The sequence below is a fragment of the Callithrix jacchus genome, chromosome 3 (assembly GCF_049354715.1).
Source record: "Callithrix jacchus isolate 240 chromosome 3, calJac240_pri, whole genome shotgun sequence".
Taxonomy (NCBI): domain Eukaryota; kingdom Metazoa; phylum Chordata; class Mammalia; order Primates; family Cebidae; genus Callithrix; species Callithrix jacchus.
Genome location: NC_133504.1, coordinates 111982554 through 112005949, shown reverse-complemented (window position 1 = coordinate 112005949; position 23396 = coordinate 111982554). Strand labels below are relative to the sequence as shown.

General features: G+C 36.5%; 1 protein-coding gene across 3 annotated transcripts in view; it reads left to right on the top strand.

The window, feature by feature from the left end:
- ARHGAP24 (Rho GTPase activating protein 24) overlaps nucleotides 1–23396 on the top strand; it is a 911211-nt gene that overhangs the window by 487938 nt on the left and 399877 nt on the right. For 2 of the 3 annotated variants that reach the window (XM_054253621.2, XM_002745629.7), the window contains one exon: nucleotides 11868–12067. In XM_054253621.2, the coding sequence (XP_054109596.1) occupies nucleotides 11888–12067 (180 nt within the window). In that variant the 5' untranslated portion in view covers nucleotides 11868–11887. Of the gene's footprint in view, nucleotides 1–11560; nucleotides 11656–11867; nucleotides 12068–23396 lie in introns of all 3 variants that reach the window. The other variant, XM_035294559.3, reaches the window with a different exon arrangement.

The following is a 23396-nucleotide window of genomic DNA, read 5'->3' as shown; positions in this document are numbered from 1 at the left end:
AGTAAAGTGTGAAATAATCAGATATTTTGAAGTACTAAAATATGTTCAAATTATATGTGAAGAGCCATACTTCATCAGAGATCACTGTTTAACACATCAAAGTCTACCATAATGTGAATGATGCTGTCATTTTCACTTGGACAAAATGTTTTCCTTACCTTCCTCAGATTCTAATAAAAAAAGTATTGTCCATATCTCCATGTAATAAACCACTGGGAGAGCAACTGGTTCAGTGATTAAGACAAGACTTACATACTTAGAAAGCCTAGTCATTTTCCTGGGCTTTAGAGCAAGCCTGATGATGTTCCACCCACAGGATTAATTGACAAAAATGAGTGGTCCTTATTGGAAATCATTAAGTACCTCAGGGCCTTCATTTGAAGGAGAAAATTAGAGAGTTCATTGTAGACAAATGACTATCTCCATCAAAGTTACCCACTTGTAAAGTATTTTCTTTGACGTGTTGGTGAGTAAAAAGCTGGCCCTACTGAGGGGCTTGAAATGATAATGCAATCGACAACATTTGATTCTCCAAGGCCAGACTCACTAAAGAAAGCTGACATTAAAAGTAGTGTTTTAGGAAAGCTTTTATCTTACCTTAAAAATTATGGTCATCAGGGAAAGTGATGGAGGGGTTCTATAAATTATACGCACAGAGGTCATTTCCCCATAATGAGGAAAGGATCCAGCTGACTTTCTCAGAATCCTATGGGCTTCAGCTTTCCTCTCTCAATTCTCTCTGCTATGTGCAAAAACTCTCCTTCATTACTGTCATTGCTCTCCCATCCTTTGTGTATTATAATCCCATTACTTTACAGATTTAGATGTGGAAACCTTTTTAAAAAATGAATGAATGAATGGATTTTAATTGTCATATCAACATTTTATACATTGGTCATGTACAACATTATGTTTGGAAATACACATACATTCTGGAATGGCTAAATTGAAAGAATTAACATAAACGTTGCCTCACATCCTTATTGTTTGTGGTGAGAACACTTAAGATCTACTCTTAGCAATTTTCAAGAACACAATACATTGCTCTAGTCACCATGTTATACAATAGACCTCTTGAACATTTTCCTATCTAATTGGCATTTTGTGTGTTTTGACCAACATCTCCCCAACCCTTCTGGACCTCCCCAAACTTATTTTCTTTGTGACAGTTTTTCAAAACAAAATTGCATTAATAAACTATGGATGATGGAGTGGAGTACACACAAAACCTTAAAAATTGAGTGTTTATAACATCAAGTTTCTGATTCTATTTTGAAGGGTCTATTCATAGATTCAATTAATATAAAATAAGAGACATCCAACTCTTTTTCATCTTTCCTGCTTTAGGTTTGTTTTGTTTGTTTCTCTGTAGTCATATGATGAAATGATAGTTGCCATCTTCAAGCTTTCCATTAAAATAAGTTGAATTTATCATCTTTTTCTGTTTCAAATGGCATTCTTTTTAGAGGAGCACCTGAATTTCTATTTGATATTTGAGGGATATCTTCAGTTCCTAGTTTGTTTACAGAATTGAAGTAAAAAAGAGTCTTTCTTACCTTTTCATATATGGTTGATTGGTTGTGACTGTCTAGAGTGCTAGATTGAGAGGTTATCCGGGAGTTAATTAATTAATAATGTCTGGTGATTAGTTAATAATGTCTGCCTTGAGCTTGACAAGCGGCAGTACAAATGCCATGTATCTATCAATTCTTTCTTAATCCCAATCAGTGGTAAAGTATTTATTTTGATTTGATTTTTGTTTCCACTCCAGTTATCAGCATGGGTAATTCCAGTGGTTATCTTTCTTATTTGTCCTTCAGATATCACTGTGGTGGTGAGGGACAGTTCTAAGTATATATTAAAGTATTATTATACATATAATATATTAAAATTAATATACATAATTTTCTCTCTAGTTGAATTAAAACCATCTTACGAGTGAACAGATTATCTCTACAATGTATGAGACATTAAACAGACAACAAAAACTGAATTCTTAGGAGAAATTTCCTTTTTTATGGTTCATTTAAGTCATTCTGATTTCTTAGCAAATGAATATGGAAACTTTGAAGCTTAAAATCTAATATGTAGATTGATGTTCCTAATCCATTCCAACATACATATCATTTTTTGCCATTGTCCACTCTCTGATGTTTGAACAATTTAATCAAGCAACATGATTTTGTAGTGTTTTTTTTTTTTTTTTTTTTTTTTTTCAGAAAGATAACTACATATAAATTCCCCCAGGTATGCCCTTCTGGTGACTATTTTCAACTTTATATTCATGATTGTTGTGCTTCATTCAATTCCCATTGCTATTTTCATGCTTATGCTTTTCGTTTTCAAGAAGAAATGTTTGTTTATTTTTAACTCAAATCGTGATTAAGAGTAGCATCCAGTGAGACAAATGGCAATCCACTTGGCTCAATAGTTTTTGAAGTTCAGTGTAGCTTTAAGTCACTAAATTTGGGTCAGGTTTAAATGGGAGAATTTGGCTTGACGTCTTTGCATTTGTGTCTAGTAACGGCAAATGTTTTGTGATTTTTGTACAGTACTCAGGATCTTTGAGGGCTTTGATGTCAGTTTTAATACAGACCCCAAGAACTGACTGAAACACTAAGACAGATTGAAGCATTCATTCATTTATTCATTAGTTTGCCATTTATTTAACAATTTTTTGAGCATTAACCTGTACGCCAGTTCAGCTGGTGGGTTCCATGGAGTCTATTGTGATATGGAACACTGAGAAGTAATAGAAACATGGTGTACATGTGATAAGGGTCATGTCCAGGATGGTATCAGGCAAGTGGAACTTTCAGAGCGGAGTGGTGGTGGCATCAGGGATGCCTTTGAGAAGACCTGAAGGATAAATAGAAGTTAGCCATGATTTCCAGGCAATGGGAAAACCACATGTAAAAGACCTAAGTCCTTCTAGCTACTTTAAGAAATTCAGTTGCTTCCCATAAGCATATTTAGGCTTCTGGAATTTATATCAGTGCTAAAACAATCTCTATACATTATTTGTTATTTTGGACCAAGATTGCTGATTCCCTCGTAGGCTCCACATTTTGATTTATTCTTCAAGAAAAAAGGTGGTGTGGTGGAGAGTGAGGGGACAGAAAGTGAACTGAGAAAATTCATCCATTTTCTTTAGTTAGCAGTTACTTTTTTCCCTTACTGTAAGTCACTAAGATCTAATTATTTAAATATTTTTGTTATATACTGTTTGGTAAATGCACATGTTTGAAAAGCCTTCTATATGCCCTTCTCTGTATCCTATCTCTTGTATGAATCTGTAGTTCTCTGGTATATTTTTTACCATTTTATAGTTTTATGGTTTTTGGTAGTTTTGTACTTTAGGAGGTGTTCATGCATTTGACACGTAACTATGCTTAATGGCCACTCTCTGCTACCTCTGCTCTATATGCTGGTTAGAAGGCCGCCATCCTCCAGGCACTAATGTGCCAACAGGAATACAGAGAAATGACAAGAAAAACTGAATACAAAAGGGATTATTGTGTACTGTGGAAAAAATAAAGTAAGGAAATATGAGAATGTGGTGAGGGATGAGGCATGGGTCTAGTAAGGGAAGCCGAGGTGGCCTTATCTATAATAAGGCAACATTTGAACTGATAATTGAATGGTGAGAAGTTAGCTGTTCAAGATGTGAGGGAAACATTCAGGGAAAGGTAAGCAGGAATCATTTGGGACCATATAGGCCATGACAAAGAATTTGGATTTAACTCTGAGTGGAAGTGTTTAATTATTGGAGAGTTTTAGAATGGCAAGAAAGAATGACGCTAAGTTCAATGTTGAACTATTATTGTTACCATAGGTGAGGTTAGGAAGGGAAGTGAGGGTGACAAAACTTGAGGCATGACTTGATTTGCTTTCTAAAAGAAAATTCTAATGCTATAGAAAGAATCCATCATATCACTGTGCTAGGAATAAAATCAGGGCTTAAATAGAGGCTATTCTAGTAATCAAGGAAAATGATGTGATGGTTCTGGAGTGTCTTGTATTCCATGAGTTCTAAAGGTATTGCTCTTTCTCAGTACACTTAGTTTCATATGAATCTGTGTGTGTGTGTGTGTGTGAGTGTGTGTGTGTGTGTGTGTGACTGTCTGTGTATGAACATCATTTTATTAAAGGTCGAGTCATGTAGCTACATAATTTTATGTCTGACACAGGGTAGAACATGGAGATTTAGACTTTTATGATAGAAACGAAATGTCCTAGACTCTTGCCCCTTCTCTCTACCACCGCCTGTGCTTCCATCTTCCACTTGTATTCATCCCATTTAAACTTGGATTCCCTCATAGTATCCACCTGCCACACTCTTGCTTTCAGCCAACCATCCATAAAGCAGGAGGTGGTGCTGACAGATGCATCCTCATTGTGTTCCTGGCTTTCCTAGACCTGAGACACAGAGTATCAGGAATGGGGTGATTAGGAAGAGGAAAGGGGGCAGAAACTTGAAGGCAACAACAGGCTTTGCCACATTTGGCAAGAAAGAATGACACTAAGTTCAATGTTGAACTATTATTGTTACCATAGGTGAGGTTAGGAAGGGAAGTGAGGGTGACAAAACGTTAGGCACCTGCATCTTGGAAGAGTCTAAGGCCAGAGTTCCTAGAGCAGAGCTTGAGGTGAGAATTGTTGCTCAAGTAATTTATTATGGAGTGTTCTCAGGAGAAGGGAAGTAAGGGAAGCAGGATGGGGCAGGGGAATCAAGTTCAGTATAAACTGGCTTTGACCTAATCTCATGCAGAAGCTCTGGAGCACAGACTGAAATACAAAGTTAGTTACCCAAGAGGCAAGAACGCTGCCTTTGTCACCCCTTCTCTAGTTAGCCATTGGCTAAGGCTTGTGGAAAGAACTGATGACCAGCCAACATTCAGACCCTGTGGTGGAGTGGATATAATGGCAGGTAGCTTATTCTTCTCAGGCTTTTATAGCAAGATACCATAGACTGGGTGGCTTAAACAACAGAAGTTCACTTCTGACAGTTCTGGAGGCAGGGAAGTCTGAGATCAAGGTGCTTGTAAGGTGGGTTTAGTTCTGAAACCTCTTTTCTTGGCTTGTAAGTGACCACTACATTGCCGTGTGCTCACATGAGCTCTTCTTTGTGTGGGTTCAGAAAAAGACACCACAAATTTTCTGGTGTCCCTTCTTATAAGGGCACTAATCCCATTGTATCAGCTCCCCATACTCATGACCTCATCAAATCCTAATTACCTCCCAAGGGCCCCATATCCAAATACCATCACGTTGGGTTTTGGGACTTCAACATATGAATTTGGAGGGCACAAAATATTCAGTCCATAACAACAGATAAGAGGATTCTATGTGGGGCACTAGCTTCTGCTATAGGTAGTGAGGGTTAGGAGAGATGGCATTCATTGCATCAAGGGAAAATCTAGATGGAGTTGGAAAATGGACAAAGGAGAGATTTGGTAGGATTCAACTTTCAACATTCAAAGCTGAGCCAAAGTAGAGAGCTGAGCACATTAAATCAAGTAAGGGGTGACTGACTCACAAGAAAAAAATGCTTTCTGTGTCATTTTCTCCTGAAATTATTTAAATATTTAGGACATTGAAAGAGTTCCAGGTTCTAAGTCAGGTACATAGCTACAGTTATTGAGGAAATGTTCTGGGAAATAATGAAAGTAAATCTATCACTTCACTGATTGACTTTAAAAATGGCACAATCAGTTTTTTAGTGAACACTGAATGGCAAAACACTTACATCTTTGCTTGATCTACAGGCATATGCTTACATGGCTTCCAGCACCATGGCACTGAATAATTATAAAAATGAGAAAATAATATCAACAAATATTTTGTCTTAAAGATTTTGTTCTCTAGAGCAGTGGTCCATAAACTTTTTAACACCAGGGACCAGTTTCATGGAGCGAAGCGGAGATGGTTTCGGGATGAAACTGTTCCACCTCAGATCATCACACAGTAGTTATATTCTCATAAGGAGCACACAACCTAGATCCCCCACTGGGCAGTTCACAGTAGGGTTTGAGCTCCTTTGAGAATCCAGTGCCACTCTGATCTGACAAGAGACTAGGCTCGGGCAGTATGCTCGCTCACCTCCAGCTCACCTCCTTCTGTGTAGCCCCGTTCCTAACAGGCCACGAACTGGTACTTGACCTCGGCCCAGTGGGTGGGGGATCCCTGCTCTAGACAGAACACACACAGTATATACCCACACCCACCATACACCCACACAGACACATGCCCATACACATGTACACTTGCATATACTCCTATAAACACATGCACATACTGTCTCATTCCTTTTGTAAGATTTTGTGGTGTGAACCATTATGTATAGAAAGGATGTATCTAAAGCATTTAGACATACAGCTCAATATAATGTCCTGAGCTTGACAGACCAGCATATTAGCAATATCTATGAAATCAACTCTTTTGTTTAAAATAAGAAAAAGTGGGATTTAGATAAATATTGGCTATCTATAGTTATATATTGTGTACAGTGGAATCCTATCTTAAAAAGTATTTATGTTCTAGAGTCAACACAAATGGTGGCAACTGGGTGTAATCAACATTTCTTCCCAAAGTCCCACAAATCTCTCATAGGTTGCAGTACTTTACCAACATTGCCAGGTTTTGTTTGTTTGTTTTCTTCCCTAGCAATAGAATACATCACTGTTTCTTTGACTAATCAAGGGGACGTGAGATATAAAATCATGCACACTCCAACTCCTGTAACACATTTATACAGTGAAATACGCACCCCACCAGAAGCCAAGGAAACTGACACTAATTGAAAGCACAGAGATGTATCTGCTCCCCTTCACCCTTGCCATAGGTGCACACGTTCATTGAGTGGATTCATTGTAGTGGAATTGCCTGTGTTATTGAAGTTATTCTCTCTCCCTCTCCTTTTGCTCCAGCTCCCTCCTACTATCTCATTCTGTCATGTTTGCTGAACATTATCATTTCAAATACATTATTCTTTATACAAATTATATAGGTATTATCATTTCAAATACATTGCAACTCTGTGATATATGGCATCCTCTTTATTTACATTCTTGTTTATAGGCATGCTTATGTATTCTTTGTTGAAATGTAGTCATATATCTAAATATCTATGTGTGTGCTGTTTGACTCTTAGAAGAGTCTGTTAGGGGCATGAGTTTCATTTCTGATGGAACCATGTCATACTATTGTGTTCTTGGCCCTTCCGGTTGCAGAAAAGAACCATACAAACAAATGTAGAAACCAGTTTCCTCCTCTGGAAAACAATTAAAATAGCTACAAGCCCATCAAATGCTGAGAACTGTCTAGCTATGGCATGGGACACCCATCATTAAGGTTTTCTCCTTTAGATTGATACAAAGACACAGGTTCATTTCTGAGTTCTGTTCTTGTTTTAGTTTGGAATAACCATGTATTTAGATTTTTTTACTTTGTTCATTGTTGTGCTTATTTTCTAACCAAGGTGATATTTCTATTTTGTAATTTCACATACCACCCAGCTACCAGGGTCTGACTTCAATGAAAGTATTTTCCCAGCAAAGATTCAGTGAAATCATTCTCTTAGAATTTAAATGAATAAAGTGTACTTAGTGCTAAACCACAATTGGTTATGTGTATTTCCTGCCAAGACTAAAAAGTATAAATTAGGAATATGTTTTTTTCATGAAGGGCAGTTTCAGGTTCTTTCAAGTATAATGATTTTGACATTGTGTTTAAGAACAATTTTCATGCTAATTGAAGTCTCCTATGTCCACGGAAAAAAGTCACGTTCTTAGCATACACAGTCTGCTTTAAGGCATTAAATACAATGAGAAAGAACCTCCAAAATATTCTTTGTAGCGATTCTGTGGTGATGATTGCAGAGCTTCATCTATTGATTCAATAGGTTTATTGAGTAACAGGTAAGCACTATTAAAGGCACTGGTTATTCTTAGTAAGAAAAGCCCTGTTTTTGACCTCATGAAGTTTATGGTCTCCTGGTAGGGTGATAGATGATAAACAACTAAATAAATAGCAACTTAGAGAAGTGTCAGGGAGACAAAGGACACAGTTCAGTGATGGAGAATAAAAAGAGATGACCTAATTCACAGGATGATTAGTGAACTTTTTTTTGGAGGAGACAAATTTTAAGCCAAAACTTAGATTAAAAGGAGTTAAGCGTGAGAAGAACCCATGGCAGAGTTTTCTAGGCAGAAATCAGCAATCCATAAAGGAGCTTGGGTGTTTCCAGAACTGAAAGGAGACTAGAGTGGTTAACTTTGTGTATGGTAGAAGGAGGGATGGGGGAAGGTGGCATGAGATTAGGTTAGAGAAGTAAACAGGTGCCAGATGATTCAGAGCCTTTTAGGCCATGGTAAGACTCTGGATTTTGAAATAAGTACAGCGGGAAGCCAACAACATTTTCCAGTGTTGAGAGGCGTTATCTGATTTGAATTTTTAAAAGCTCACTTTGGCCGCGTTTTGGAGAATGAAATATGTGTGAGCATGTAACTGTGTATTTGTGTTATGGCTCAAAATGGAAGCAGTGAGACTCTTTGGAAGGCTATTAGAATTGTCTTCTCAAAAGATAATAGTGGACTGCACCATAGGTGGCAATGGAGACAAAGCAGAAGTGACAGATTTAAACTATTTTTTAGAGGTATTCTGAATTTACTGATTGATTTTATAGCCAGGGTCAGGAAGAGTCAGGATTCAAATGATCAGTTTTCTGTATATATTTTTTTGCAATTGGGTATATCATGGTGTCATTTACTAAGATCAGGTTTTGGGGAAGATCCCGTTTCAGAGGGAGATGATGTTCACTTTTAGACACTTAGCATAAAACCTGTTGCAAAATTGATTACTTCGTCAAACATTGATTGAGTTTCACTGCATGCCAGACATTGTGCTGAGTAGTAAGGATATCTGATGTCCCCTACACTTATGGAATTACAGAGATGATGGATTTCAGAGTGCTAGAAGAGACCATAGTTGGAAATAATCCAGTCTAGCATCCTCATTTTAAAGATGAAGTGTAGAATTTTAATCATTTAACTTCTCCAGATATATTAAGACTTCTCTATAAAGATAACGGTTATTTTAGTAAAATTTAATTTTAAGTTTTTACACATCTAACAATAGTTGTGACATTTCTTTCCCTTAGGAATATGATAAATCTACTTTCATTTCTGTTTTAATGAATTGTTACAATTAGTCTTTAATTAGCATTATTAAAGCACTTTCTGATGCATTCTGAAATCATAAAGATATAGACGTTACAGCCAGTTCAGTGGGCAATATCGTCATTGACTTCAGTCAGACTTATAAACATCACATGCAAAAGAAATCAGAAACCATGTCCTAGGGTACACATATTTTTCACTAAGGCATGAATGTACACAAAAGGGGAATTAACCACTTGTGTTTTTTATATTATCCATGGTAGGTTGCTAATAACCTTGAAGCATTTTATTTTATTTTATTTATTATTATTTTTTTTTGAGACACAGTTTCGCTCTTGTTACCCAGGCTGGAGTGCAATGGCGCGATCTCGGCTCACCGCAACCTCCTCCTCCTGGGTTCAGGCAATTCTCCTGCGTCAGCCTCCTGAGTAGCTGGGACTACAGGCACGCACCACCATGCCCCACTAATTTTTTGTATTTTTAGTAGAGACATGGTTTCACCATGTTGACCAGGATGGTCTTGATCTTTTGACCTCGTGATCCACCTGCCTCGGCCTCCCAAAGTGCTGGGATTACAGGCTTGAGCCACCGCACCTGGCCCCTTGAAGCATTTTAAAGGGAAATTTTCGAACTTAATAGAAAGCTTGAATGTGAGAGGAAAGGAAAAAACATGTAAGGGCCCTAAATACTTTCTTGTACAATGACTTCTAGATTTGTGTGTGCATGTTTGTGGTGTGTGTGTGTGTGTGTGTGTGTGTGTGTGTTGGAATGTTTGTTTTAAGGTCCCTTTTAACTTTGTAAGTTAAGATGTTTGGTCAAAGAAAGTAGGCAGTGATGAAACAGCAAGTTGTGTAGATTTAAACAGTTTAAATACCAGGAGGCAAAAAAGATTATTTAGGGTGGTCTAAGTAAGCATACTTACTATCTAAATTATCTTACAGCATTAGTTGTTCATTGAGAGTGGGGTTTTTGGCTCTTCATAGTAGGTAAAGTACTGTGAAAGAAAGGAGATGAAAGTTTCTGCCCTGAGGGAATAGCGAACTGGAAGCATCAGGCGTGATTCAGTCTGCACACATGGGCACACACCTGAGGGGAGAATGCTTTCTGCAATAAGTGGTTGTGGTCATGGAATGCCCCATAGGGCAAAGGAATTGTCCTGATGAATTATAGAGACAGGCACCTATTTTTCAAGAAAGGAAAAAAACTGCAAATTGAATGAGATAGATGATAGTCAAGTTCAAGCCTTGAGGTTTCAAAGTAGTTTATGAGGTGAAGATTAAGGCAAGGATGGTGATAGATTGAAATATATGCCAATGAAAGAGGCAAATCTACTGCAAAGTTGGTAATTAGAGTGAAAGTTCTGCTTCATCCCTGCAACAGGAATGGCAGGAATAAACTGAAAGAACTTGAAGCCCGATAATGGGAGATTGGACCCTGAGCCTTCAAGGAAGAAACATAAATGACCAAGGGCTGACAATGGAAACTTCATGGAATTTATAAGTAGGATTGTATACATGCAAATTGATTAAAAAATTAGTGGTGAATATAAACGCCAGACAGAAAGGCAGCTCGTCTTCCAGAATCAATCAGAAATAATATAACAGGGGCTTTGTGTGTATGCCTGGACAGGAATATTCTGTTTTATCAGATAGTCTATATCTTTATAACCTCATCAAAGGCACAAGAGTGAGAGAGGACTTCTCAATTCCTGAATAAATCTTTAGAAATAAACATTAGCAAGAATTTGGAAGAAGCTTTTGGGATGGTAAAATCTTTTAACCACTGTCCCTGGCTCCCCCAGAATGGACACCTTCTCTATGCTTATTAGGGCAGTTTTAGCATCTCACCTGCCGGTTAATATTTTCCCAATGGAGAACTCGTTTTCTTGCTTATGTATAGGTAGTATGGCCTTATACCTCTTCACAGGTAACCTTAAAATATTCTTCATCGTGTCATGGACTGTCACATACCCCTCCCTCCTGAAGCTTGACAATGGCTGTAGGAGAAAGGAAAAACTATCCAAGCAGTTTTTTTTTGTTTGTTTGCTTTCTCTGAAACTTTCAGCTGTATGAATCCCAGACCAGCCAAAAAAATTGTCAAGGGAATAATCTGGGAACGAGGGTAGAAACATCCTGAGATATGTTTTTTCATGTAAGACAAATATCTTCCATTAAAGTTTTCTAAATAGTCCCTTTAAACTGGGACACAGGTCAGGCTAGTGCTTGTTAAGGTAAACACAGGTCTGCAGGGGCCCGCCCCAGACTGTGCCCAGCAGACACAGAGGCCATCGTTTTGAGTGTTATGTTTTTGTTGATTGTTTTAGTTTGTTTTTAGGAATTCCTTTTATCTCTAGAACTTTCTCATTTTTCATTTCTACTTAGAGACAAAAAGCACCACCCAGCTGCTGAATTCATTTAAGAAGGCAGGAAGGCACAACAAGCTCTCTCCACGTTTCCTCTGGGCATATTGTTGTCAGGTCTGTGGTTTGTGTCTACAAATTTGGCCAATGAGTTGAGGAACATTTTTCACCTCTCCTCCCACTTTCTTTTCTTCTTTTTCTTTCTTTCTTTTTCTTCTCTTTCTTTCTTTTCTTTTCTTTCTTTTTTTTTTTTAATAAGAGTGGTTTAAAAGGGAGTTGAATATGACAGAGCACCTTATTATTTTCCTTTCTTTTTGTCTGCTAACCAGGAAAGTCCATCAGCTTGATAATGGAGGAGAACAATGACTCCACGGAGAACCCCCAACAAGGCCAAGGGCGGCAGAATGCCATCAAGTGTGGGTGGCTGAGGAAGCAAGGAGGCTTTGTCAAGACTTGGCATACTCGCTGGTTTGTGCTCAAGGGGGATCAGCTCTATTATTTCAAAGATGAAGATGAAACCAAGCCCTTGGTGAGTAGGAGAAAATGTAAAGCATTAAGGGCCTAAGAAAGCCAAAAAATAGAAGGATTTGCTAGAAATCGATTGGACGGAGACCACCCAAAGCTCCCTGGTCTCCTTCAGTTCATTGTCATCTTTCACACGTTTTCCCATTGTTTGCTTTGAGTTAGAGATAACAAAGTTGCTAATTGAGGCCAGGAGGCAAATTATACTTGTCTAATATTAATTTTAATTTTTACTAAGCCAGAGGAGAATGTCTGAGTTGCTCTGGCAAACCTAGTTCATAAGAAAATTTTAATAGACATCTAAAAGCTATATTGCAGCCAAACAAGAGTAAATGGAAAGTCAAGTTTTGAAGGAAGAACTGTAAGCACAACTTTCAGTAATTTCTAAGACATTTTCAATATCAATTCTTAGAGGCTTCCCCCCTTACCTTAACTCACATAAAATATGGATGTGGTGCTAAGCAAAATGTCCTCGATACATTCAACCAGCATGCATAATGTACCTATCCCCCTGTGAATAGTCTCTCTGTTGCTCTGTAGTTCCTTAGTGGTCCTTTATTTGCTTATTTACTTATTTTCTCAACCACAAGTCTCAAGATTGCAATGAGAGAGAATAATCTTCATCAGCATTTCTGTAGCTACAACAGTTTTCTCAGGTTGATCATGGCTTATCAATTCATGAGAGGAGATGCAGAGTGAGGCATCACCCCTGCGTGTTTTCTTCATCAACATCTATAGGATACATACATGAGAGAAGAAACATTCTAGATTAGTTTATATAAACATTCCTAACAGTATGCTCTTGAGGCTATTTCATCTTGTGTTAAAGTTAAAGAACTTAATTAGGAATTTGGACCATTCTCTGCTTTAGCATTTTAAATTCCTAAGGCATTATAATTTCACAACGTTCTCATTCTTCTAATTGAATTACCTAAAAATAGCAATAAAAATGCATGGTGGCTCATGCCGGTAACCCAACACTTTGGGAGGCCGAGGTGCATGGATCATGAGGTCAGGAGATTGAGACCATCATGGCCATAGTGAAAATACAAAAATCAGCCAGGTGTGGTGGTATGCGCCTGTAGTCCCAGCTACTCAGTAGGCTAAGGCAGGGAGATCTCTTGAACCCAGGAGACAGAGGTTGCAGTGAGCTGAGATCATGCCACTGCACTCCAGCCTGGTGACAGAGCAAGACTCCATCTCAAAAAGAAAAAAAAAAAAAGCATGCTATAAACCTTGATCTTTATTTATTTATTTTTTTTGAAATCACTACTACTTTCTGAGGATTTATCAGGGTTGAACATCAGACTAAGAATTTCCATATATTATCTTATGAAATACTTAATCTGATGAGGTAGGTATGATTAACCTTATTAACCCTATTCATGTGTGAAGAAACCAAGGTTTATGTGTAATGCAGATTATTCAAAGTTAAGCAAACAGTGTAATAATTTGTCTCTAAGTAAGTCTGAATTCGTATGTCTTTAACCCAAGACATTATAAGTAAATTTAGAAAGTCCCATACTGGCATCCCGACAGTTATAGCACTTTCCATATCTGTTATTTCATTTGTCATTGCGAACCAGTGGGCAATGTGGGGATTATTATTGCAGAAGAGGAAACTGGCTTAGAGATAAGAAGTGATGTAATCAAGATCATGTCGTCATTCAAACTTCAGAGGGAAATTAGTGGAGTCTTTTGTCTCCTATTTTACCCTCCAGGATTCTTTCCTAATTGTACCTTTTTTTTATAACTATCTAATCATCAGATTAAGGTATTATCTTAAATTAAAAATTATTTTTACCAAACTCAGAGAAAGGAATCAGGTTAATGTGAAAATACATAGAATTTAGGGGATGCAATGTGGGGACTTCATTATGGAGGAACACATTGAACGCTTTCTGTGAGAAAATTCATAGAGGCAATATGATAATACTCTTTTAGAACAATATAGGGCAGAGTTTCTCAAACTATAGTTATGTGCACATTCTCTGACATTTGTACATTCTCAGATTTGAGAAACACGGACCACAGGCTTGAACCACTGTATCTTATCTTCATGACTAGCAGGCACTCCAGTGGTTATTTTGATTAAAAAATTGGAAATGTAAATTTCCAGATTAGTTCAGATGAAAATCTATCTCAAAATGAAAATTACATTAATTTATACTATTTCCAAGATATAGTATTTTCATATTAGCATGTTACTAGTATTACTAGTATTTCTAGACTTATTATAACTAAAATTAATAAAATAGACTTGTATTGACCAAAAAGTACTAATTTTTTACAAACCAAACATAGACCATCACCATCCCCCCCAAAACATGTTTTTAAATTTTTCATTCTACTTATCATTTGTTAAGGATTTTTGATAAATAAAGCAGTTAAGATGTGGGATAAGTAATTTTTTTTTTTGAGTTGGGGTCCCCAGGCTGACGTATTATGTTGTGATCTTAGCTCACTGCAACCTCTGCCTCCTGGGTTCAAGGGATTTTCCTGTCTCAGGCCCTGAGACAGGAGAATCTGTCTGGGACTACATGCACACACCACCACGCCCAAACAATTTTTTTTGTCTTTTTAGTAGAGACAGGGTTGCACAACATTGGCCAGGCTGGTCTTGAACTCCTGACCTCAGATGATCCGCCTGCCTCAGCCTCCCAAAGTGCTAGGATTACAGGTGTGAGCCACTGCACCTGGCCCTGGGATAAATAACTTTGAATTATCTTTTAATATCAACTTTCATAGCAGTTCAAACATTGATAATTTTAACATTGAGCTTTTTAATGTTTTGCCCGGATGTTTAAACACATGCATACAAATTCAGATTAAGAACTCACAATTTCTATACCAGAGGGAACCTGGTAATAATCCAGCAGTCTATATTGTTCTATGAATGTACTAATTTCTTTCCTTAAAATAGACTGAGAGTAGATGCCTGGCACACGGTAACTGTTAACAGCATATTTTCGAATGAGTTAGTAAGTCAGTGGAATGTATCTAGAACCATGCAGCTGTAGGGCCAGGACCAAGGCACCGTGAGTAATATAGACTGTTCTCAACTTCATCTATCAAAATCATACTATCTAAAACAGCAAAGTTTAAACCACATTAAATAAGCCCTGCAGTGATGTACTGTAGAATATCTTTTAAAGAATCAAAACACCTGAATGGAAAATAATTGGGCACCTTGAAAAATGTTGAAAGTTGGAAAAATTTTGTCCTAAAACCTGTCATTTTGTAGTTACGTGTTTATGAGTGCATGTATATGATTGCTTGATATCTGTGTGCCACAGCCAAAGGGAGACGTTGTTAGTGAATGACGGATGAGAAACTAGGAGTCATTTTCTTGCTCCTAGATCCAGTGCTCCTTCTGCTTCGTTCTTCCCCTCTCATTAATCCTCAAGTTTCCTTTACATTTGCCTTTAGTCAGAAGTATTTCTTGTTTGTTTCTTTTCCCTTCAATGCTTCTAATGTAAGAGTATCCTTGGCCTTCATATATTTTGATGAGAGCTACTTCAATGATATGAAGAAAAATTCATGAGTAAAATTTAAAAAATTCATTCTTTTGAGCATTCCTAACCAGCTGGAAAGGTTCAATAAACTTAACTTGCTTTTTGTTTTTTACTTTCTTTTAAGGCACTTCCAAAATGAGAGTATAAAACCCTTGAAATCTGTGTCCTTCTTATCCTTGATGAACGTTCTCAACTTATTTTAGTAAATTTTTACTGAGATTTTTTTTACTCAATAAAAAGAGTCATATGAAACTCCATCCTTATCCTTGTTATGAAAAACTGCTCATCTGTTGAGGAAAAGCAAAATTATAATCATAGTAGGCTATCCTGGAAATGTAGAATGCTGTGAGTATACAGGTACAATTAGTAGCAAGGAGTGAGTGAGGACTGTCAGGAAGACTTGGGAAGGGCAACACAAGGCAAGAGGTGACCCTGACCTGGGGTTTTGAAGGTCGATGAGAGTTTTCCAGGTAGATAAACTGGGGAAAGGAATTCAGAACAGAGGGAAGACATGGAGTTGTAAAATAGATATCTTTGGATAGCTGCATATTGCAAGGGTGAATACACGGCAAGAATGCAGTTAGAGAGAAACGTGGGGCCCCAATGAAAAAGGGGTCCCTTATTAGGCAATGAGAAGCTATTTCCAGAGCACCCATGATGCTCAAACTGCACAACTATGTTACTCTCAGAAAGGAATCATGACACTTGTTTCCTAATATGTTGAAAACCTAAGTTAATAAATATGAATTTCTTAATTAGGTTTTCCTTTCATCTTTGTCTTCAAATTTTATTGCTACGAGGACACACTGTATCTGATTTAGTGCATTATGTACTTAAATATTTGAACTTACTATGAATGTTTCATGTTCTTATTCAACTTACACCTTGCCTTCCAAATATTCAACAACCTGCACCAGCTGAGTACTTAGAAAGTTTCACTGTCACTTTTCTTGCATTTTGTTTTTGAGCAAAAGGCAAAGGTGCCTCAAGGCTCTCCTCTCTCTGGAGATAGTACCTGATTTGTAAACAGTGAGTTTCCAGCACTTAGCCAACGTTGCCTGTCAATATATTAGAGGCCTATCTCAAAATATAGCTATTTAATATTTAATATAAATCAAACTAAATATCGTCAGTATCCTGTACTTTTTTTAAAATAGAAAAAAACAAAGCAAGTTTAGGTCATCTAGGACAAAACTTTCTCCAGAATCCATTGTCTACAAGTGTTTGCACTTATACAGATACAGATTTTATTCAGAGCATATTTTAAAAGTAAAGTTGATTTTGATTGTTTCTATAAAAAACAAACAGGAAGGTGATGCATATAGCCAGTTTTTGAAAGTATGTTGATACATCTATAATTCTTGTCACTCACAGGCCACTACTATAAACATTTTATAGTGCTGTATTTTTCCAGTTTTTTAGGTAATACCTTTTCTATTTTATCTTACAAATAACATTATATTTACATACAGAAGAAAAAGTGTAAAATCATACTGTACAGAAGAATCTATAAAAAAGAATCTTCCCCATACACTGCACACCCCTAAGGACTTTGGGTATCTATTAGAAAGGGTTTTAAAACACATTTGAACTGAATTTATGACAATATCTGTTCTGGCATGTTTCATTAATAATTATGACAAATGACCATGGCCTTGTCAATACAATAACATGGGGGAAGCAGCTGAGTCAGAGATGACGTATGATTATAGTTATCTAAAAAATAAAGCAATTGTGCAGGTTTTGTTAAATGAATCTAGTGATAACTTTTCCTAATGCTTTTTAGGCCCACCTATTTTACTTCTATTATGTAGCATATTATTACTTAAATAAAAGCTGAGTCTCAAGCTTGGCCATACTAGAGAAAGCCTCTGACATACTCTTGTGCTGGAATTTGATACAGCAGGGCATTGATTTTTAGAAGCCAGTCTGAAACTTCTGATAAAATGACTAAAATCCAAATAGGCACCAACCCAATTAATCTGGTCTAGACTTTCTACAGCAGATATTGATCTGATTGTGTGGGCAAGGTTTTTTCTGTACATGATGAAGATGACACTATATTAGATCACAATGGATTTTCTTAACGTAGAGAACAAAGTGATTTTGAATAAATTATAACCTGAGGGCTGACCTCTAGATATGCAAAGATTGATTGCTGATTTAAGAGTAAGCTCTAATTTTATATATTTAATGAAACTCATGTGTTAATGAAATCTAGAAATTTCTAAGGCAATTGCTGTCCTGTTAAAATTTATGAAGCCAAAGCCTTAATGAAGTATTTAAAATAATACTAAAAACATTGAAACTTGGATTTCATCCTCAAATCTAAAACTAACTTTCTCTGTAGCATCTGAGTCTTTTGGTGTTTAAAAAGACACTAAGATGATACTGTGCATCATTATAAATTCTTAGGGACTCTTAGCACTTTCCTAGAAATGATTATGTTAAGTGATAGAAAGTATTATTAATATAAAATATTATTTTATTCCACTGTTATTTAAAATTTTATTGCTTTCCTCTACACAGTATTATAAGAATAAGATTTTTTAAAAGAGTAAAGACACAGGCTTTAGAATAAAATTATTTGAATGAATCTTGGCTCATATAGTTACTAATTTGGATGCATTGGGCAACTGAGTTGGCTGGTATAAGCTTCAATTTACTAATCTGTATATGAGATTATGATAGTAAATAATTAATAACATTATTTTGAGGATTAAATAAGATACTTTATGTATTTGATTTTGAAAAGCAGTGGTGCATGGTAAGAATAAAAGAAATGTTAGTATTTTTATAATAGTATGAGAAAAATAGAATTTATTGTTTAAAATATTAATACTGCTCATTGATTTGATTTTTTAAAGTCAACACATATTTATAGATTTCTAATGTACCTACAGGTATTATTCTAGATTCTAGGAAATATATATATTTGTATTTATAAAATATATATTTATACTTATAATATATATATAGAAAATATTTATATAGCCATGCCTTTTGTTAGATTGTTAGGAATTGATAATGGTCAAGTATTCAGGTACCTAAGAAAGAGGACAAGAAGTGTTGAGAGAGAGATTTGTAGAAGAAAGCAGAGGGAAGTTTGTTAAGAGTCCAGGGGCCGGGTGCGGTGGCTCATGCCTATAATCCCAGCACTTTGGGAGGCGGAGGCGGGTGGATCACTAGGTCAAGAGATCAAGACCATCCTGGTCAACAGAGTGAAACCCCGTCTCTACTAAAAAATATACAAAAAATTAGCTGGGCATGGTGGCGCGTGACTGTAATCCCAGCTACTCAGGAGGCTGAGGCAGGAGAATTGCCTGAACCCAAGAGGCGGAGGTTACCGTGAGCCGAGATCACGCCATTGCACTCCAGCCTGGGTAACAAGCGCGAAACTCTGTCTCAAAAAAACAAAAACAAAAGAGTCCAGGAAGCAGTAGTAAATATTTTAGATTTTATCTTGAGACCTTACATTTCCCCTGCCTTTATATGCCCGTGCTTCTTGGTTTATTAGACTTTTAAAGATTAAACAGTTAAAATAGAACTCATTATATACAGCTCACTATGAAAGAATCCAAAATGCCTGCCTATCTGAAAAGGCCTTCCACGACAGTCCTGCAAATCCTATAATGGACTATTTTATATTATTATCTAATCTCTGTAAAAATTATGAAAAGCAACTACACTATAGATAAACACTTGACCTGCCATCATTTCGTTAGTGTGTAAGTACGAATTACAAAAATGCTCCTCAGGTTGCTTTTGACTATAGGAAGAAGAGCTAAGAAAGTCAGTTGCTGCTGGAGCGGGCACCTGAGATAGAAAAGCGCAGAGAAGGCCGGGCGCGGTGGCTCAAGCCTGTAATCCCAGCACTTTGGGAGGCCGAGGCAGGTGGATCACGAGGTCAAGAGATCGAGACCATCCTGGTCAACATGGTGAAACCCCGTCTCTACTAAAATTACAAAAAATTAGCTGGGCACGGTGGCACGTGCCTGTAATCCCAGCTACTCTGGAGGCTGAGGCAGGAGAATTGCCTGAACCCAGGAGGCGGAGGTTGCGGTGAGCCGAGATCGCGCCATTGCACTCCAGCCGGGGTAACAAGAGCGAAACTCCGTCTCAAAAAAAAAAAAAAAAAAAAAAGCGCAGAGAATGTCTTGCACAAAAAGAGATTGATGGGCAGAGGGATCATAGCATGTGAGACCATTTTCATGTTCATGTTCATAATTTTCTCCAGAATTGGTTTGTCTGGTATAAGCACTTCCTTGGAAGCAGTTGAGTCCACTTGTCTTGTTTATGGTTTCTAGAATCATACTACCTGGGTTCTGTCTAGACTCACTAGTAGCTATGGAGCCTGGGTAAGTTAATAATATTCATTATTCTCATCTGTAAAATATAAGTCATAAAATACCTATCTCAGAATAGTTGTTAACAATACATGAAATAATGTTTCTAGAATGCTTACACAGGACCTGGCCACATATAAAGCAGTTAATAAATATTAGGTATTGATGTTATTTACATCATCATCATCGTCGTCGTCAATCATCGGTCAACATTTGTACGATCTTTTTCCATCAGGATACATTAACACAGTGGTTTAGAAATTAATATCTATAATATATACTTTTTAAATGAAAGGAATAATAGATGATCAGCCCATGTAAGATTTACAAAGAGGTTCTTTTCGTTTTTCATGCTAATTTCAGAGCAGAAAAAAACTTGTTTTCACTTGTCATTTATGCTGTCAGACATTGAACTCACATGAAAAGATTTCAGAACAATACTCCCCTTTGTAATATGCCTTTTCTTTTTGTTTAAATTACTTTTATGGGCTTCTTCAGAGTATATCAAAATGGTTATGATGACAGCCAAGGAGACTTGAAGAATTCTCTTTGCAAAACTGGCCTTTCCAAGAAAGGCAGCACTGGTTTTTTGGTTCTTCAGTACCAATTTGAAGGGAGAACTCTGGAGCTGAATTCCTTCAGTTCTGTTCTAACATCTACTCTTATTAACTGAAGACTTTTGTATTTGTGATGCAATTCAATATATGGAACCATGTAGTCCATGTTCAGACTATCTTATTTGCACAAACTCAAGAAAATTTCCAATTAGAGGAGAAGAAAATTTATGGTGAAAAAACAAATGAGTAAAAACACAATTTGAATACTTACATTATTGGTGTTTACAGCAATATGTTTTAAAAACCTATTTTGTTTTATTTGTTTCAGTTTTTTGTGGTTTTTTTTTCTCTTGGTATATCAAATATTTCACAGCCATTATTAGTTACTTGCTCCCTTTAGGTTTTTTTTTTTTTCGCTATTCAATTTTTGTGTCTTCTCTTTAGCTTTATCTTGAGTAAATCCAGTTGCTTCTCATTTTATAGAGCTATCACCATATGTTGATTCATTTGGTGACTATTTATCAATTATAAGCTATGACATTTATAATTTTAGAATGTTTTGATCACTTTTTATATACAAGAAAGCAACCCAGATACAAAAATTATTGTTCTCACTTTCTGAATTTTGACTTTTTTTTCTTTTAGCATAGTGTTTTCCAGGTTCATCCATGCTGTAACATGCTATCAGTATTTTATTTCTTGTTTTGTTGAAAAACATTTCTTTGTATTAATATAACAGATTTTTAATACATTTGTCAGTTGATGGACATAAGGGTTGTTAACACTTATTGGTTATTATAAGTAATGCTGCTCTGTATATTCATTTATAAGTGTTTATGTAGCCATATGTTTTCCTTTCTCTTGAATATACACTTAGGAGTGGAGTGGCTTGGTCATACGGTAACTGTGTTTAACCTTTTGAGAAACTATGCCAATCATTTTTAGTTATTTAATTTCAATCTAATTTAAAATTCAAGCCTCACACTTGGTTTAAATTGTGAGTGTGTGTGTGTGTGTGTGTGTGAGAGAGAGAGAGAGAGAGACCAAGAGAGACAGAGATAGAGGCAGAGAAATCGTGGGTAGATAATCTTTCCTTCTAAGTCTGTTACTGAAAACTGGTGAAGAAAAAGGGTGAGCAAAGATGAATCTCTGCCTATAAGCCCATTGCTGTTGAGGGACTATATGTCCATATTGGTTGCTTCTGCCTTTCTGGCTAATCTGTGCCAGTTGATGACCATCTCGACTTCCCAGGATCTGATGTTGAATATGACAAAAAGAACCAATCTTGTTCTTTCTCTTTATCTTTTAGCTCTCACAATGGGCAGTATACCACACAGGTTTTAGCTAAAGTCCCATCACCTGGGGTCCCACTTTTCATTATTTCACTTGAACTCAATGGCAATCCATACATGGTTGCCATGACAAATAGGGTGTGGCCCTCCACATGGCCACAAAATTTTCTTTGCTCTACAGACTTTTTCCAGTTCTTTTTCTTTTACTCAAGAATAAGTGCAAAGCAGCCTCAGCACATAACAAACTGAGGAGCAAGCTCCCAGTCTCTCCAGTTGCTAGTGACTGCTGGAGTTTTATCTCCCTTGACTGAAGGGGGTTATGCCTTCTCCTTCAGATGTGTTGCCTACAGCAGAAAGGGAAGGACAGATAGGTTCTGGCCACAGTGATCATTATCTGACTGAGTTTGATTCTACTCTGTTGTTCTGTTGCCCCGTAGAAGAGTAAGGCACTTAGCACCTCTTCATTTCAGCTTTTAGATTCCAGAAACCTGTCAGAGACAAAAGGATAATTGCTATTTAACATCTCATTGCAAAAATCTATGTTATACTCTTATATTTTTGAAACTTCAACTTATAAATCAAATGTATATACTCTTTATTCTCCCAGATAAATTGACCTAATGTTTTCTCATCAACAAATTATTCTAAAATTGTAAAAATGCTTCCTGTTTCTGACTTCTTATGATTATTAACTTGAAGTAATATTTTATTCTGCTTACAAACCAGGTACTTTGCCATATACACAAAAACGATTTTAATGTTTTTAAATATTAAAGTACTAAAATATAGCATAATAAGCACTACATACATTTTAACTTTTGATAAATTATTTCTTTTCTAACTTATTGTTTATGTTTGTGTCATAGTAATGAGAAAAGATTAACAGAATCAATTCTATTTATTAGCAGAATCCTTAACTCATCTTTGTGAACCTGGATTTCTACTTAAACGTGTTTTTCTAGACATGGGATTACAGATGCTTAAATAATATGTAATTCTTCACTCATGTTTAGAAATAAAATAGCACAGATAAACTTGTTCTACTTTGTGGCCAATCTTGAGGACATTTAAGATAAGACTTGATTCTATGGATAAGAGCTCACTGACCTAGATGTGAGTCGGAAATGCTGTAGTACTGGCCTTGCTTGAAGGATGCACTGATTATTTGAATAAACCAACATAGCTCTAACTTAACTGTGTTTTTAAATATTTATAACCTTCTCCAGGGGAGGCAGCATTAGTAGTAAGATTCTAATGTAATTTTAGATAGTTTTTCAGTGCTAAATTTCTGTATCTATTTTGAAACTTTCTAGTTTTTTTTTTTAATGCCAGGATTTAATAGTTATGTTTTCTTTAGATTTTAAAGGTGATTTTATACATGTTAATTTCTGTTTTATGTGGTGGTAGATGAGCCAAAGGTACTTTTGGATTATGGAATTTATTCTTCTATTAATGAGTTATGTTATCTTATATTAGTCCCTTCTTTCGGTGCTTCCTCTATGAAATGAAGAGGTGAAGCTGATGGCTTCAGAGTTGCTATTCAATCCCAGGTTTCTGGAAGTTTTGTGTAGCCCCACGAAAGTTTCTGCTTTAAAAAAATTAAGTTATTGTAATTCTTTCAATGAG